This window comes from Lipophrys pholis (assembly GCF_963383615.2).
Source record: "Lipophrys pholis genome assembly, chromosome: 19".
NCBI lineage: Eukaryota > Metazoa > Chordata > Actinopteri > Blenniiformes > Blenniidae > Lipophrys > Lipophrys pholis.
Window position 1 is genome coordinate 2987632 of NC_137647.1, and position 16301 is coordinate 3003932.

General features: G+C 41.5%; 3 protein-coding genes across 6 annotated transcripts in view; 1 reads left to right on the forward strand and 2 right to left on the reverse strand.

Moving 5' to 3' along the window:
* The window catches only part of mylpfa (myosin light chain, phosphorylatable, fast skeletal muscle a), a 5337-nt gene extending 4213 nt beyond the window's left edge, over positions 1-1124 (reverse strand). Inside the window, exon 1 of the mRNA XM_080487513.1 lies at positions 376-1124. Within this exon, the coding sequence (XP_080343639.1) occupies positions 376-378 (3 nt within the window). The 5' untranslated portion in view covers positions 379-1124. The remainder of the gene's footprint in view (positions 1-375) is intronic.
* Positions 1125-6591: 5467 nt separating this feature from the next.
* On the reverse strand, positions 6592-10670 carry pheta2 (PH domain containing endocytic trafficking adaptor 2). 2 transcript variants are annotated; one of them, XM_080487143.1, is made up of 4 exons: positions 10460-10670; positions 9248-9336; positions 8859-9159; positions 6592-7988 (listed from the first exon to the last, which is right to left on the reverse strand). In XM_080487143.1, the coding sequence occupies exons 2-4, from the start codon at positions 9326-9328 to the stop codon at positions 7594-7596; spliced, it is 777 nt and encodes a 258-aa protein (XP_080343269.1). In that variant the 5' UTR covers positions 9329-9336; positions 10460-10670; the 3' UTR covers positions 6592-7593. The 2 variants fall into 2 exon arrangements, with proteins under 2 accessions (XP_080343269.1, XP_080343270.1); XM_080487144.1 differs by having other exon boundaries at positions 9248-9367; positions 10460-10669.
* Positions 10671-11448: 778 nt separating this feature from the next.
* cd2bp2 (CD2 (cytoplasmic tail) binding protein 2) lies at positions 11449-15779 on the forward strand. 3 transcript variants are annotated; one of them, XM_080487514.1, is made up of 7 exons: positions 11449-11498; positions 11827-11905; positions 12976-13108; positions 13253-13410; positions 13494-14073; positions 14168-14253; positions 15224-15779. In XM_080487514.1, the coding sequence occupies exons 2-7, from the start codon at positions 11831-11833 to the stop codon at positions 15332-15334; spliced, it is 1143 nt and encodes a 380-aa protein (XP_080343640.1). In that variant the 5' UTR covers positions 11449-11498; positions 11827-11830; the 3' UTR covers positions 15335-15779. The 3 variants fall into 3 exon arrangements, with proteins under 3 accessions (XP_080343640.1, XP_080343641.1, XP_080343642.1); XM_080487515.1 differs by having other exon boundaries at positions 11479-11634; XM_080487516.1 differs by having other exon boundaries at positions 11479-11498; positions 12979-13108.
* The last annotated feature ends 522 nt before the right edge of the window (positions 15780-16301 follow it).

Consider the following 16301-nt stretch of genomic DNA (forward strand, 5'->3'; position numbering starts at 1 on the left):
ACACCTGTAATTATTTACGATGATTACTACATTTCTGCAAACACAGAAGAACATCTTTAACGTGACTGATCCAGATGTTAGGAGCCGATATCATCTGACAGGTAGAAAGTTTGATCAGTGTCAGGATGTTATTACTGTGTGAAGCTTCAGCTTTATCGTAATAAAATAGAGCTTATCAGTAAGTTAATGCAACAGCAAGACGACAGGAGCTGCATCAGTTTTATCCCAAAACATCCATTAAAGAAAAATAAAACACTTTATTTTATTAACTATGTGAGGAAAAACAAAACCCCCAAAAAAGGTTAATCCATAGGGTTGGTAGAGTCTCCCTGTCGATATTTCCACCAGCGGAGACGCGGGAGCCCCGGTACTCACCATCTTGAGACGGTTCGAGCAGAGGATGGGATGATGAAGAAAGAGAAGACAGTGTGAAGCCGCGTTATACGTTTCCTCCCGGGGGCTTATATACCACTCCGCAGGGCAATCTAACTTTAGCCTCAGCCTCAAGTTTTGGATGGGGATGAGAAAGAGAGAGAGAGGGAGGGAGAGAGAGAGGGAGAGAGAGAGAGAGGGAGAGGGAGGCAGGGGATGGTCGAGGATGAACTGATGGTTGGAGGAGACGGATTGGCGGGTATCACCTTACAGGAGATCGAAAATAGACCCAGGAGTCTTGGAATTAAGTTAAACCCGATAGCCGGGGGACCATACCGCAGGTCTGCAGTCCCACGTGGACTAATAAGGACATTCGGGACATAGATGCTCGGTTGGACCACTGGACAGTGTCTCTCCACCCTCCTCCTCCTCCTCCTCCTCCTCCTCCTCCTCCTCAATCCGCGCGCGAGGAGAAAAAAAAAAGGCGCAGCAGCCACTTTATTTTTGGTTCGTGATGCTCGTTGCGATATGACACATCCAGCGTTTTACCCTCTATGAGCACAAACTCGCTTCTCCTCTTTATTTGTTTGTTTGTTTATTTATTTGAAGCTCCGCTTCACCCGGGATGACAAAAGAAGATTTTCCCACGGAAGCTGTGACTCGGCGGGGAGCCTCCGCTTCATCCGCGCGCCCCTCCGCAACAAGCAGAGAGAAGAACGCACTGCTTTTTCTTTCTGTGTGGATGGAAACACACACACACACACACACACACACACACACACACACACACACACACACACACACACACACACACACACACACACACACACACGTTCTATTAATGTAATGCTTAGTTGGCTTCACTGTAGAAAGATCACATCTTTATTTATCTGCTATAACAAGTCTGTTTTTACGCCCATCAAATTAATAACTAATAATTTTATACAGTGCTCCTGTACATTTGGACATGTATTTAAAAAGAAAAAATTCCACACATTTTAAGTGTGGAATTTTTTTTAATTAATGCAATAAAATTTGAATGATTATTAAAGCATTTTCTTTATTCTTGAATCGTTAATTATGAAATTATTTATTATATATACTATAATTTTCTTTCATTGGAAATCATTTTTTATGTAATTTTAAACTATTAATTACTATAGTATATACATCGCATAAATATATATATATTTTTTAAATATTAAATTATTATTTATTGAATATTCACTTAAATTATGACTTAATAGATGTTCATTTTAAATATTACTTTTAATTTTTTTTAATTAAAACAATCAATAAATAATTTTCTTTTACTTCAAATGTAAATGAAGGAATCAATATGTAAATTTATACGATCAATTATTAAATTATAGTGTTATTATTTACTTTTTTATTTGGATAAAGTTTAAATGATTATTTTAATGTTCTTAGAAAATATAATTTATATAGCTAATTTGTTACTTTTATGTATTTTTTTAATTATATATTTTTTTGTTTTTTTGATATATATAAAAACAACTATAAAAACAATGCCAGATTCATAGTTTTAATGTGGAATTTTTATTTTTTGTGTTTTTATGTAAAATAGTATATCTACTTTTTTTTTATAGTTATTTTATTTTTAGGAAAAAAAATACTTTAAGATTTTTTATTTATTCTAAGTAACAATTATGAAGCAGCATCATTACTACTTCTGCAGAATCAAAAAAGAACTTCAATTACTTAATGAAATGTAATCCTTCTTATAAACTATCCTTACATAAGAGATGTAATATTAGATTGTTAGTACTCACACTCATCATTTTCCATCTTAAATAACCACTCACATGCCTGAATATTAATCTAATCTCTCATTTTATATACTTTCATTAAAATCTATACCATCTATAATCAGAAACAATTGAATTTTGGGGAAAAAAACTTTCTGCGTGTTTATTTTCAAGCGGCAGTACTCGAGTAAATTACAAGTGTATACTGTATTTTCTCTTTCTCTTTCCACCACACGCCTCCTCATCAGTACAAAGGTGTGTTTTTGGTCATTCGTCCCCAGCAAGAGTATTTTCCCACCTGTTATCCCCCCTTCACCCCCCCGCGCCCCCCCCCCCCACTCTTAAATATAAGGGATTACTTGGCAGGGCGATGGCAGCAGACATTCCCAGGAGAGCATAAAAGAGACAGCTGAGGGAGACTGAAATAGCTAAATAAACTTGAGCCCCCCCCCACCCCCTCCTCCCTGGGGGGGCAGGGCGCTTCCCCCCTCATTAGATAGTTTCAGGTTTTATAGCCACTCTGACCCCCGAGCTGATCTGTTTTCATTCCATTAACCAGTTTGTAAATCTCCTCTATTCACTGTCCTGTTTGTGTTTCCACTGGCGGCTCCTCCCGGTCGTCCGACGCTCCGCCGGCTTCCTCTCGTCTCCACTAAATCGGATTAGTTTGTTTATTTTGGACGTGCGGGACCACCGGCCCCCGAAGCGGTCAGCCCCGCCCCCTCCCGTGTCACCGATGATGACCTCTGACCTCTGCATGCTCGCCGCCTTTGATGGGGATTAGAACCTGTGGCCTCATCATGTGACGGCCCGTCTTTTACCTGCAGGTGGGGGGGGGGGTCCGGGTTAGAGAACTGAGCTTTGGTTTTATAATCAACACTTCAAAACAGTCTTTATGTTTTCTGACATAAACGCCTCAAAATAAAGTCTCACGTGTTGATTCTACCGCCGAGGTTCTACTTTCAGTCTTTACTCAGACCTTCAAATTTTCTCTTATAACAATTCTCTTCTCCTCTCCTCTCCTCTCCTCTCCTCTCCTCTCCTCTCCTCTCCTCTCCTCTCCTCTCCTCTCCTCTCCTCTCCTCTACTCTACTCTACTCTACTCTCCTCTCCTCTCCTCTCCTCTCCTCTGCTCTACTCTCCTCTACTCTACTCTACTCTACTCTCCTCTCCTCTCCTCTCCTCTCCTCTACTCTCCTCTCCTCTCCTCTCCTCTACTCTCCTCTCCTCTCCTCTCCTCTCCTCTCCTCTGCTCTCCTCTCCTCTCCTCTCCTCTACTCTCCTCTCCTCTCCTCTCCTCTCCTCTCCTCTCCTCTCCTCTGCTCTACTCTACTCTACTCTACTCTACTTTCCTCTTACCAAACTATAATCTCTTTTGAATGACTCAATTCAATTGTACTCAAACATTACTTACTTTACTCTATTCTACATTACTTTTCTGAAACCATACTTACTCTACTCTACTCTGAGCTCGCTGCACGCCTCTAATCTCCACTCTATTTTACTCTGATATCTTATCTGTAGTACTCTCCTCTCCTCTACTCTAACCTTACATCACCCTACTGTAGACTTCTACTTTAATCAACTTGATTCTACTCTGCCCTCACCTTGTCTTTACTCCTCTCCTCTCCTCTCCTCTCCTCTCCTCTCCTCTCCTCTCCTCTCCTCTCCTCTCCTCTCCTCTCCTCTCCTCTCCTCTCCTCTCCTCTCCTCTCCTCTCCTCACCTGGATCCAGGGGTGGGGGAGGAGTGTCTTTTTTGCACTGAGACAGAAACTTTATTTCATTTGTTTTCACAATGTCCACGATTGTCAGCACTGTTTGAACTGCTAAAAAAGTGGTTTCAGGGGTTTGGAGAGGCGTTTTCTCTCATTTTATTTATATTTGGTCCCAAATACTGTACAAAGAAGAAAAGTGTTCAAACGATGATTAACTTCCTGTCTGCCACTGCTAAGTTGGCCATTTGGTTGACCCGCAAGAACAAGACTCAAGGTGTGGGCAGTGTGGAGGTGGTCCCGGTTCTGCAGGGTCTGCTGAAAGCCAGACTGAGGGTGGAACACACCTCTTACAAAATGACGGACAATGTGACGGCCTTTCGGGAGATTTGCGCTGTTGGGGGGGTTTTGTGTTCGGTGGGGGACGACGATGATTTAGATATTAGTTTTTGATTAAGGAAACTCTTTTGATGAGTCTGTTGGTGACTGTTGTACAGTAAATGTTTTAATAAAGGGACTTTTAAAACCAAACCTCTCGTCTCCTCTCCTCTAACTTAACTCAACTCAACTCAACTCAACTCAACTCAACTCAACTCAACTCAACTCAACTCTACTCTACTCTACTCTACTCTACTCTAACTTAACTTTATCTACTCTAACTTAACTTAACTTTATCTACTCTACTCTACTCTACTCTACTCTACTCTAACTTAACTTAACTTAACTTAACTTAACTTAACTTAACTTTATCTACTCTACTCTACTCTACTCTACTCTACTCTACTCTACTCTACTCTACTCTAACTTAACTTAACTTTATCCACTCTACTCTACTCTACTCTACTCTGTAGAAATATGTCAAATGCTCCATGATGCATGTTGGATTATTGTTTAGATTTTTCAGAGAGAACTTAAATTTTAGTACGTTTTAACAGCAGTGTTTTATTCTTGTGACTGAGTAAAGTTTAATGAATGTTTGTGTGAATATAATTGTATTCATATAAATTTTCAATTCACAGAAAATAGATGGAGTTTAATAAGTTATATGCAGACTCTCATGTTTGGTGCCTCAGTGCGGGACGTTTCTCTTTTATTTAACAAAATCTAACAAAAACCAACAAAGTGTCACAAATCCTTGAAACCACAGAACATCCGGGATGTTTATTGTGTCAGAAGTCAGTTAGAATTCACAAGGCGTCTTATTTTAACGTGACATGCATTTTATGAGTGACCTTTGATTTATAAGGTGTGAAAACGAGCCGCTGCCTTTTACAGGCGTCACCCCTCTGACAATGTGTTTACACACCGCGCCCCTGCCGAAGTGTGTCCGTACAGATGTGTGTACTTTGCAGGGGCCGCCGGCGTAACGCGACTCGCCTCACCGCGCTCCTCCGGAGCCATCTATCATTTTTTGGAGGATTGGTATGTGTGTCTGTGGAGTGGAGAATGTGGAGAATCCCCCAGGTCGACCCATGGGGAGGATGACCTTAAGGATGTGACGCGGCGTGGGAAACGGCAGGCGGTCACCATGTGTGCGTTCAGCCTCAGGTTGCCCTGTTTTGCTACGTGACTCCGTCTTGGATTGTGTTACGTCAGCTTCCAAACAGTAAATTTGAAGGCCCCGGTCGGAGGGATGGTGGAGGATGATGCACGGCGATCACGCTTGTGAGCTCAGCAGGACTTGATGGAGATCGGGGGGGGCAGACATGATGTCAGGGTGACGGTAAATCAGAGGATAACTCCATTAACGGCGTCCATTTTCCCCAAATATCTGAGCTTGTCACTTTTAACGCCGACTACATTCTTTGTGTCCTTTACATACTTCCATAAATCACTGAGCTATTTTGGACTGAATCTCACTGTGACAGTGACACCAGTGATCCTGCAGGGCGGCAGCGCCCTCTGCTGGCCACTGGACACCACGCGCAGTTTCACGTCTGAGGCTCCCTGAATCCGTCCATCCGTCCATTCATCAGCCCACCTATCAAAGCGTCAATCATTCATCCTTATATTTATATTTAGCCAGTTTTTGAAATGTCCATTTAACTGAAACAATCGTGATTTTTTTCTTTTTTTAAAAATCACTGAATTTCCACAATCTTTCACAAACAATGAGCACGTATTGTTTTAACTCTGTACGTCGTCAATCAAATGTTTCAAACACTTTCATATGTGCTCCCTGACATTACAGAGTTTAGCTGGTGAATAGAATGTTGTTTTTTGTTGTTGTTGTTTTGATTTATTTACTGAAACTTGTCTGGTGAAGCGCCAGCAGGTTAGGCAGGCAGTTCTCCTGCTTCGCCGTAGGGGGCGATAAAGAGTCTACTGATTCTCAATGCTGCTACTCTGCAGCTGCAGAGTAAGAAACAGCTGTCGCGTTTACAGTCAAGAACACAATTAAAGATTATTTAACCAAACCTTTTTTTAAACTGGACCTTCAATGGACCTTTTTCACGACAACCGGAAGTAGCGCCTCGTGGAACTCGATCACTTCCTGTTTGTGCCGGTCTCATTGAAAATGGACCTAATCTTTTCACCCACGCTCCTGAAGCAGGTGGTAATTAAAATATTTTTTTATCCAGAAGGATCGGTGCATGAACTCAATTAATACATATCGGTAATATATATATGTTTTATAATATATAAATAGTTTGTTTCTTGAAAAAGTTTTTACCTTCTCAATTAAAAATGTACTTCACTCATGTTAGCATGTCAAACAATTAAACACGAGTCATTTAAAGTCAACAAATTGGATTTATTCACATTAATAACTGAAAAAAAAATGTATAATACTATTTGCTTAATACTGCATGTTAAGTCACTTTTTTATGCTTCAAATGAAAATGTTAATTCCATTGCAGCACTTGTGAATACTGACCATCACAGGAGAACATGAAACAAAGATGACTGACATTCAATCAAGCTGCTCGGTTTTCGTTCATATTGTCAATGTTGATTAACATTTCCATGGACGGAACAGAACAATAGTCCAATAAATATATCTGCTTTTACACAAGGCAATGTGCAGATAGAGATGTAAGCGTCGGCAGCAGGGTTGCCAGGTCTGAGAGACAAAACCAGCCCAAAACCATAATTCATGTCCGTTACCTCTTGCGTCCGGCAGACTTTCTATCGCTGCACAGTGATTTAAAATAATTGCAAAATAACACGCGGATTGGTCAGTGTGACAGCATTAAAAGCATTTTCCTCCTACAAAATCCTTATCCAGTTACACACAGTCTGCTCTTTGGGCTGTGCAGACTCATCACTCTTGTTCACAATGTTTTATCTGTACAATTTCAATACTTGATCTCCCAAACAAATCCCCTCCTCAAGCATTTCAAGAGTGGCTCAAATCCTGGGAAAACAGCAAACCTGGCAACCCGAGTCAGCGCACTGCACTTTTCTTGTGGTTGTTGTTTGCTGTGCGTTACAAACAGACTCATCACTTATGGCTCCTCTCAGGAACGGCTCATAATCAGCTGGGGAACGTTTTAACAGTGCAGCATTTCAGTTTTTTAGAGCAAAGAAAAAACTGTCTTTAGTCTTTCGCTCCTGCAGCCGTCAGGACGCTTAAACACTCATGTCAGGGGTGTTTTGGTCTTGGCTAAATCGTGCAGATTACTGAACTGAATCACCCTGTTAGGGGGGGGTCAGTGAAGTCTGGGGTTCAGTTCCTGTTTGACACACTTTCATTTTCCACTTCCTCCTGAGGACTCTCAGATCTCCTTTGTCTCTCTCAGCCCAGGTTGATGAGTTCCCCGTCCCCACGCTGCTCCTCTGTTGGTCGACCCCTCAGCCAGTCCTCTCGGGCCTTTTTCACCTCCAGCCCGTAGTAATCGTGAAGTTTGCTGAACTCCTCCAGCGTGTCCAGGCCCACTAAAGGCCACTCTCCGTACAGAGGCGCCGGCCCGTTGATGGGGGTGACGTAGGCGTTCCTCCTCGGCCACAGTTTGGGGGATTTCTTAGCTTTGGCGGGAGCCGCAGGTGGTTGTGGGACGGCGGGGGCGCCGAGGCTCCGGCACTCCCTGACCTCTGACGTTTGGCCCTGCGAGGTGAATAAGAAGCTTCTGGGCTGCTGGACGGCGCCGGCAGCAGAGCCGGAGTCGCCACAGCCTTGCTGCTGTCGAGCTTCTGGAGACGGAAGAACAGGAAGGTCGATGAAGAAGCGAGTGTTTGCACGGAACCTCGTCATGTCTAACTGATTCTGTTAAGGTGCAACGACAAAATCAGCTGACTGATGTTCCCATTGAGGTGAATGTGAGCGTGTTTCTGTGTTTGTTCTGTACTGGACGCGCCCAGGGTGTTCACCTTCAGCGGTCAGCTGGGATCATAAAGCATTAATATGGTTATATGATGTTTGACTTGATGAGAACATAAACATCTTTACTTGGTTCTACTCAACGCCGCTCATACTGATCACTGATTTTCACATCTTGACTGTTTTTCTGCTTTTAGTTCCTATTTTCTAAAGAAAATCTTGTTGTTTTTTGTTAAGTGGCACTTTGAATTTGCTAAATGTCTGACTTTATATAATTTCCACCACATTCAGCCCAGTTTCATCTTGAGTATGCCTGGATAGGTAAAAAAAAAAAGGACCATAATAACCTTTAAATTTAAACTTTTTAAGTTTTCTTCTTTGTTGTGGCGCAGAGTATAAGTCATGAAAATGTCTATATTTTCACAAAAACCAAACAATTACTCCTGAAAATAACTACAATCTCAACAAAAAGGCCAATTTCATGAAACCTCCTGGTGTGAAAAAAAACCAGTGAAATGTCCAGAAAACTTTTTCCTGCAACTCAAATTGATTAGTTTAAAAAAAAATAAATCAATGTTTTCTTTGAAATTTGCAGGATTTGTTTGTCTGGATTAGAGCCTCTCGCGGGTCAATTTGGTCAAGCAACAGGCCACCTGAATAGCTGCAGACCTTCACTGATCTCTGACTTGTCAACCATGTACGGTTGAGAGTGACTCATTGTGATTTGTCTCCCGTCCACACACCGTCATACTGCCTCCCCAGGTCTCTGAGCAGCAGCGAGAGGTACCGGTGGCTGGCGGAGAGCAGAGCTTTCACCCAGCTCTCCTGACTGTGCTGGTCCGCCGCCGCCAAGCGGTAGGTCTTGAGGCCCGGCCCGAACACCAGGTTAAAGGCAAACTGGCCGTCGGTGTCGGCGCGCCGCACGGCGCAGCCCTCCAGCACGATGACGCCCAGCAGGTGTCTGTCGGCCGGGCGCTCCTGGTAGAACAGCAGGTTCCCCTTCAGCACGAACCAGCGCCGGTGGTAGGTGGCCGTCCGTTCTTTCTGTGAGGCCAGACGGCAGTGAGCAGCTGAAATTTGATTTTTTATTTATTTTTTTATCCTCACTTGTGTTTGAAATGAAAGGGCTGACCTTTTTATAGAGATTCCCCTCCTTATCCACCGGAGAGGTGCTGGAGAGGTAACGGGTCAGGATCTTCTTGTGAAGCTTCATTCCAACACCTGGAGAAGAGAAGAGAGCTGCTGCATTAACCTGTGGTGAACACACACACACACACACACACACACACACACACACACACACACACACACACACACACACACACACACACACACACACACACACACACACACACACACGCACACACACACACACACACAAAACTTAACAATCATTACATTTCAAGATTGATCCACTTTCCAGGATGTTTTTCTTTTCGATCCGTGGAACAAATCGGCTCTGTGTTCTAAATGAGTTGACAATAGATGATACAGAGATACTTTCAAGAATCAAGAAACTTCTTTATTTATCCCCCGGGGGTAATTTAAAAGCAGCACACTGAGCGGTTCATGTGGATGCAACCATACAGATTTAAAAACACCATAAAATACCCATCTACAAGTTATTTCCATAATATATATTCATAGAAAATATCACAAAGTGCTTTGATTAAAATTGGAAAAAGCCTGTTATTAATGACATTTTTATAAGTTTACAAGTCAGGAATATCCAGTACAGCCAAACTAAAATACTGCAACTTTGACACTTATTTGTTAAGGATAAGATAAAAGCTCAGGTTATACGGATTTGATCTGATTTTTACATTTCTGGCCTGGAAGTACTGATAAGGTGAGCAATACTCTGACTTTAACAAATGTGTGTCGTGGTCTGAGCAGAATCCAGTGTAATGAAAATGTGCTCTATAGATTAAAGATTATTATTATTATTATTATTATTATTATTATTATTGTTATTGTTGTTATTATTGTTTCATACTGTTGGATAATTGAACATTTTACTGAAGCCCAGAGAGATTTTTAAGCTTAAATGTATTTTAATTTTGGGCAAATCAATTCAAAAATGTGTATTACAATAAATGGTTTCTCAATTATATTAAAAGGGGAAGAGTGATGTTGAGAAATATCATTAGGATGAACTTCTTTCTCCTTCATTTCTTAACGATTAATCCCCTTGTGACCCCTCACATTCATGTCCTGGGTATCTGAGATTGAGCCAATGCAGAATATGTAAAACAGAAAGCTGTTAAATAATGTATGAATCTATAGTTTGAGTACAGTGACTCAGGCTGCAGCGACACAGTAGAAAACAGTGAGTCAGACTCACCTCCGCCGGCGTTCAGGTTCACTTTACACGTCCTTTACATCATTTACATCTGCACATATTTCCCTTTCCTTTCTCCTCATTTCTCAGCCAGTTGTTCTCCATCGGTTTGATTCAGCCGGAGCCACTCAATGTTTGAACGTATAGTTTCAGGTTACTGGCACTCGGGTGCGAGAGGACGAGCGTTGAAATATAAATAACTCGACCCACTTCCTGGTAACAAAATCCTGACACATTATATTCTCTCTCTCTCTCTCTCTCTCTCTCTCTCGTCGGTTTCGAGCTGATGGGTCGCACACCGCCGAGCCCGGAGCTCATAAAAGCAGAATCAGTGAGGAGGAAAGAGATGCTGCATGTTGAGGAGAAGTTTCACATCTGATGCGTCCACCTCACGTCTCTCACTTCTGCTTTTCATGTCACCTTTTCTCATGAGGATGAGTTTTATTTCACAAATGTGCAAAACGAAAACAAACTATTTTTCAAAAGAGTTCATTTATAATCGGACGGTCAGTCAGTGGCCTTGTGTCAACGTGACTGCAGGTTTTGATCTATTTCTGATGGGCTCTTATCCTTTTTATCCCAAATGACCTCAAGGTATTCTGGATCTAAAAGAGTCTGCAGTGTTAAGACGTGCAGACCTTATGTAGAACGCAAACCTTTCAACACAGCACAGCAGAGTCCAGCTCAGAACTAAACATGATTCCACAAACTCACAGCAACCAGTTCCTAAATGCAAAATTAATCTCTTAACTCTCTTAACTCTCTGGCAATCAGATAAGTAATTTGCATTGTTTTCATCTGGTGCAGCAGTTTAAACTAGGGGGAATAAAGTTTGTATTTTGCGCATGAAATTACTGCAATTGTGGATCTGAAAAGGTGGACTTCCTTATCCGTCTCGTTCACCGCTTCATCTCTTGTTTGTGTCTGCTGCGTGAAAGTGCAGTCTGCAATCTCACCAGGTGGGGGCGGTCAAGACGCACCGGGGTGTTTTTAAGGGAAAGAAGAAGAAAAACGAAGAAGAAAACCCGCGAAGAAGAAACGCGTGAGTTATTTTCGGCAGATTGTGACCAAATTTTACAACAAAATATCAATCTAACGACTTTAATCGTACAGCTAACTAACAGCGTACAACCCGTATTTTACAACGGTTGGATAAAAGCTTATTGGAGTCTATCCAGGTGTAGTTCACGGTGTGATTAACGGTTTAGTTTCACTGCATGGACTGCGTGCGTTGTTTATGGCTAACATTATTAGCCTCGAAGCTAACTGTGTTTTTAGCCTGACGTTTAAAAATTCTAAAGTCTATAATTGGTGCCGCAGCTCACATTCAGTCCTGTGGGTTTGAAGAGTCGATCTTTTGCTTCCTGTAGCACCATGTCGAAAAGAAAAGTAACGTTTGAGGATGGTAACGGGGAGCTGGACCTGGAAGAAGACGTCCCGAATAAAAAGGTATCGATGTGTTGTTTACATTCTTATTTGGACATTTTCTTGACCAATAAACTAAGAACTTATGTTACCCGACTGTCTTATTCACGCGATGTGATTCCCTAATTTTGACCAAAAACAGGAGGAATTAAAGAAAAAGTTTTCACTGTTAATATAGTTTATTGTGTTGCGCTCAGGTTTATTTAAACAGACACTTGAAATAAGACACAAATGAAATTTGATAGGAAGTAAACTATGCGTTGTGTTATATTTGTACTAATTTTTATATTGCATAATGAGCCAAAACACAGTTTATGCTGATCTATCAAAAAACAACAACAAAAAAAAACAGCAAAAACAACACTGGTTCTTTTTTATCAACATAAATTATATTGTTTCCTTAGTGAAGAGTGGATGAACTGATTGGTTCAGGTTACACTCAAATAAGTGCAGCCAAATCAAAATCAAATCATACGACTAAAACCTCCTCTCACTCAACTCACTACCCTGTAATGTTCTCAACACCGTCAGACATATATTGTGCAACATAATTTCCACAATTGTGTGCGTGCATGTTTAACCATTCCAGTTAAAATTCAGTCAAACTAGTGTGTCTGGAAGCAGACTGACGGTTTTCAAACAGCCGGTTTTAACGTGTCCCAGCCTTCAAATGAACCTCACTGAGGTGGAAATGTTTCCAGGCTGTGATGCATTCGAACCACATGATGGCATATCCCCGCCAGACGATCATACTACAGTTACTAGTTGATATTTCTTCCATGAACTGACGTAAACTTAAACAAATTCTATCTAAAAAAAGAAGCTAAACTGCTCATTTATAGCACAAACCATAATTACAGTTTGAAAACTTTTGTGGCGTTTTAAATGTAGTACACACATTTCTTCTTTCACATTTTTGCGGGAAACACTCATTTATTCCTTTTGATTATCTACTTGTTTACATGTGGAATGGGTCTGCTCTTAAAGGTCTCTGTGCTTTAGTTTATGCTTCCTGTGGAGGCCTCTTCAATTTGCTGTAAACACTTTAATCAGTAGAGTTTTTTTTTTTTTTACTTGTTTGTTTCCTTCTGAAGCAGAGCTGTGAAGCTGTGAGTGGACCTGGGTCCAGGTTTAAGGGGAAACACTCCCTCGACAGCGACGAAGAGGATGAAGGCGACGACACAAAAAGCAGCAAATACGATATTCTAGCAAGTGATGACGTGGACGGTATGTGACCCTCATTACTCCTTTCCTCCTTTTGCTTATTTAATTTTTTAGGAAGAATTTGGAGTTCAGTGTTTTGACTCAGACGGGGATTAGAAGAGGCCACAGTCACCACATGACTGTTATTTTTGGTTTCCATGGTTTCAGGTCAAGAAGACGCTACGCTCGATTTCGATGAGGGGGTTTCCATCACGCCTTTCAATCTGGACGAGGAGATGCAGGAGGGACACTTCGACTCTGAGGGAAACTATTTCGTCAAGAAGGAGGAACAGATCAGAGATAACTGGCTCGACAACATCGACTGGGTACTTCCACTTGTATCGACAATGGTCTCTTAAATTAGAGTAAATTGTTTAAAAACTCTGTTTAATCAGATTTATTCTTCCAGGTGAGAATAAAAGAACAGCCTTTTAAAAAGAAGAAGAAAGGTCTTGGAGCCAAAAGGACCCGCAGAGCCGGCGATGAAGACGAGGCGGAGGAAGAGAGACAGAGAGAAGAGAAGCAGGCGGCTAAAGATGGAGAAGAGGAAGAGGAGGAGGAGGAAGAGGAGGAGAAGGAGCCCGTGGAGGATCCTCTGGCCTCCTACACGCAGCAGCAGCTCCTTGAAGCTCTGATCGAACTCCTACAGCCCGGGGAAACGGTCGCCACGGGGCTCCGTCGGCTGGGTGGCCTCGGCGGGCGGAAAAAGGGCAAACTGAGGGAGGAGAGCGACTCCAAAGCCACGGCGGAAACCAAAAGAGACGCGGAGAAGCTGGACAAGCTCACGGCTCTCGCGGACAGGCTGGTCGGATCGGGGATGTTCGAAATCTACCAGCAGACCTTTGAGAAACTGTCGTATCGGTTGAAGAACATGAACAGCAAGAAGCCGGCGGTGAAACGCGGCGACGAGGAGGACGAGGAGCTCGACATGTTCGGGGATAAATTTGACGAGAAGGTCGGAAACAAAGACGACGAGGAAGACAATCGAGGTAGTTGTGGTGTATTTCTGTTGTTTTTTTGTTTTTTTTTTTAGCTGTAATAGAAAATCTGAGTTGTGTTGAGCTGGTTTTGTCCTCCTCGCAGTGAGTGATGAAGTGATGTGGGAGTACAAGTGGGAGAACAAGGACGAGTCTGAAATCTACGGCCCTTTCACCAGCCAGCAGATGCAGGTAATTCAAATCAGAAGGTCGACGGTGAAGGAGGACATCTCAAAACTTTAGAATATCCTTCCAAGAGTCTTTATTGCCATGTGAACTGGCTTGCTTTACAAGGTTAGGATATAACTAGAGTCCACATGATTTCAGTATCTGAATGGATCATTAGATTTCATTGACTTGGACAGTGAAAAAAGTTTTTTTCGCCTCTGGAGATATTTTATTTTACTTGATTTGCGATGTATTCATAATATTCATAAATTTTGCAGTACAAAAGACTTGCAGTGTTTTAGTTTATCTGTAATAAATCTGATTTATGTTGGAGTTTGAGAAGCACCTCCATCAGGAAAGAAAACTGTAAACCTGCCAACAGTCTGTGTCCATGCTGCATATTTAATGACCTCAAAACAACAAATAAGGTTCATCTAAAATAATTCAATCATAACTAATAAACTCAAATGTATTAAAAAGACTTTATTTTCAATTTCATTGTGATAATTATGACCTTTTATTAAAAAAAAATCTAATGACAAATGTATTTCTTTTAATTTAAAGGTAGGTCAATGAAAGAAAAACAATTACAGTTTAAAATGAACATTATTTTCATGATTTCAACGGTAAAACCATGAACAACAAATAAATAAAGTGGAAATATATCAGCTTATTTGTATAAAATGTAAAAATATAAAGGCGCTTATCATTTATGGTTGAATGAACGGTTTCCGTTTTTTCTATTTTATATCTAAATAATCTGTGTTGGGAGAAACTTATTTAAAACAGCGCCCACTAGTGGATCAACATGTGATCAACCTGTTTACTACTAACTTGCACACAAACTCACTGAGCACATGATCCCGTTCATCTCCTCCACCTGCACGTTTACTAGTAAATCCCACAGTGACAATTGTTGTCCGGGGTCAGTTGCGACCTCTGACCCTAATCTCTGCGCGGTGGGATTCTAATCTCCGTCTGGTGTGTTTTTCAGGGCTGGGTGGACGAAGGATACTTCAGCAGCGGCGTTTACTGCAGACGGGTGGACCAGGAGGGCTCCCAGTTCTACAACTCCAAGAGGCTGGACTTTGAGCTCTACACATGATTCGTCGCCACGTCGGGTTTCGTGTATCATAGTTTTAAATACATACCACATGTCCGCGCTGTCATAAGGGATTCGTTTGGTTTGAGTTTTAACGAGAATTCGTTTGGTTTGGGTTTTAACGGGGATTCTAACACTTGTCGCCGCGCTTCACCTCAAGGCTACTGCTGCACTTTTCGGTGCACAAGGCTGCAAGTTTTAAGGCCCGGCAAACGTTTCTCTTCTGTGCGTCGCGTCTGCGGGTCTTCTAAAAGGATTACTTTGAGGGTCGACTGTTTTCGTAAAGAAAAAAAAAAATGTATGAAATAAGATGCTCGGATTTAGCTGTGCGCTCGACACTCAGTTGGATGATGTCACAGTTTGTAAAATGTGAGTTTATTGATTTTTTTTTTTTTTTTTTTTTTTTTTGCCTTATAATAAATTTAATGTTTTTGTGTTTCAGATCGTGATTATGACCTCTTTTTTTTTTTTTTTTTTTTAACAAAATCAATCAGTATTTTTCTAAGCTCTTTTTATGGCTGATCATTTACTTTCCTTTCTTTTCATTTAAATCAGGTTTTCAGAGTTGTAGCAAACATTTACAGTCGACGTTTGTAGATTATCTCAGGCTCCAATTCTGGACACCTCAGTAACTCCTACTGATGCGTATATTTTTCACATATTAGAGACGACTGGTCCCTTGTCGTAGTTTCATTATATATAATGTCGTAGTTTTATTATAATGTCATACCTTCTGTTATTGGGATTGGCCTCGAGCATGTACCTTTTTTTTTCCTCAATATTACCGAGTGAATTCTCTTGGAACGTTGAGTCAGTGTAGGAATTACATGGATGGATTACGACGCCACAGAAAGTAGTGAGACAATTCATATTTATCTGGTGAAAAAGTCGCAGGTGTTGAGTGTTGCAAGCTGTGATTACATGTTCAGGATGTGGTGAAGCTTCTGCTCTCTGATCACTAAAAGTCACA

Excerpts from the sequence above, each read along its gene's own strand:
- cd2bp2 (XM_080487514.1), top strand. The coding sequence starts at position 11,831 with ATGTCGAAAAGAAAAGTAACGTTTGAGGATGGTAACGGGGAGCTGGAC. Across the intron at positions 11,906-12,975 it reads AAGACGTCCCGAATAAAAAG|CAGAGCTGTGAAGCTGTGAG; the intron begins GTATCGATGTGT and ends TTCCTTCTGAAG. Across the intron at positions 14,074-14,167 it reads CGACGAGGAAGACAATCGAG|TGAGTGATGAAGTGATGTGG; the intron begins GTAGTTGTGGTG and ends TCCTCCTCGCAG.
- pheta2 (XM_080487143.1), bottom strand. The coding sequence starts at position 9,328 with ATGAAGCTTCACAAGAAGATCCTGACCCGTTACCTCTCCAGCACCTCT. Across the intron at positions 9,160-9,247 it reads AGGGGAATCTCTATAAAAAG|AAAGAACGGACGGCCACCTA; the intron begins GTCAGCCCTTTC and ends CTGGCCTCACAG. Across the intron at positions 7,989-8,858 it reads CCTGGGGAGGCAGTATGACG|AAGCTCGACAGCAGCAAGGC; the intron begins GTGTGTGGACGG and ends TTCCGTCTCCAG.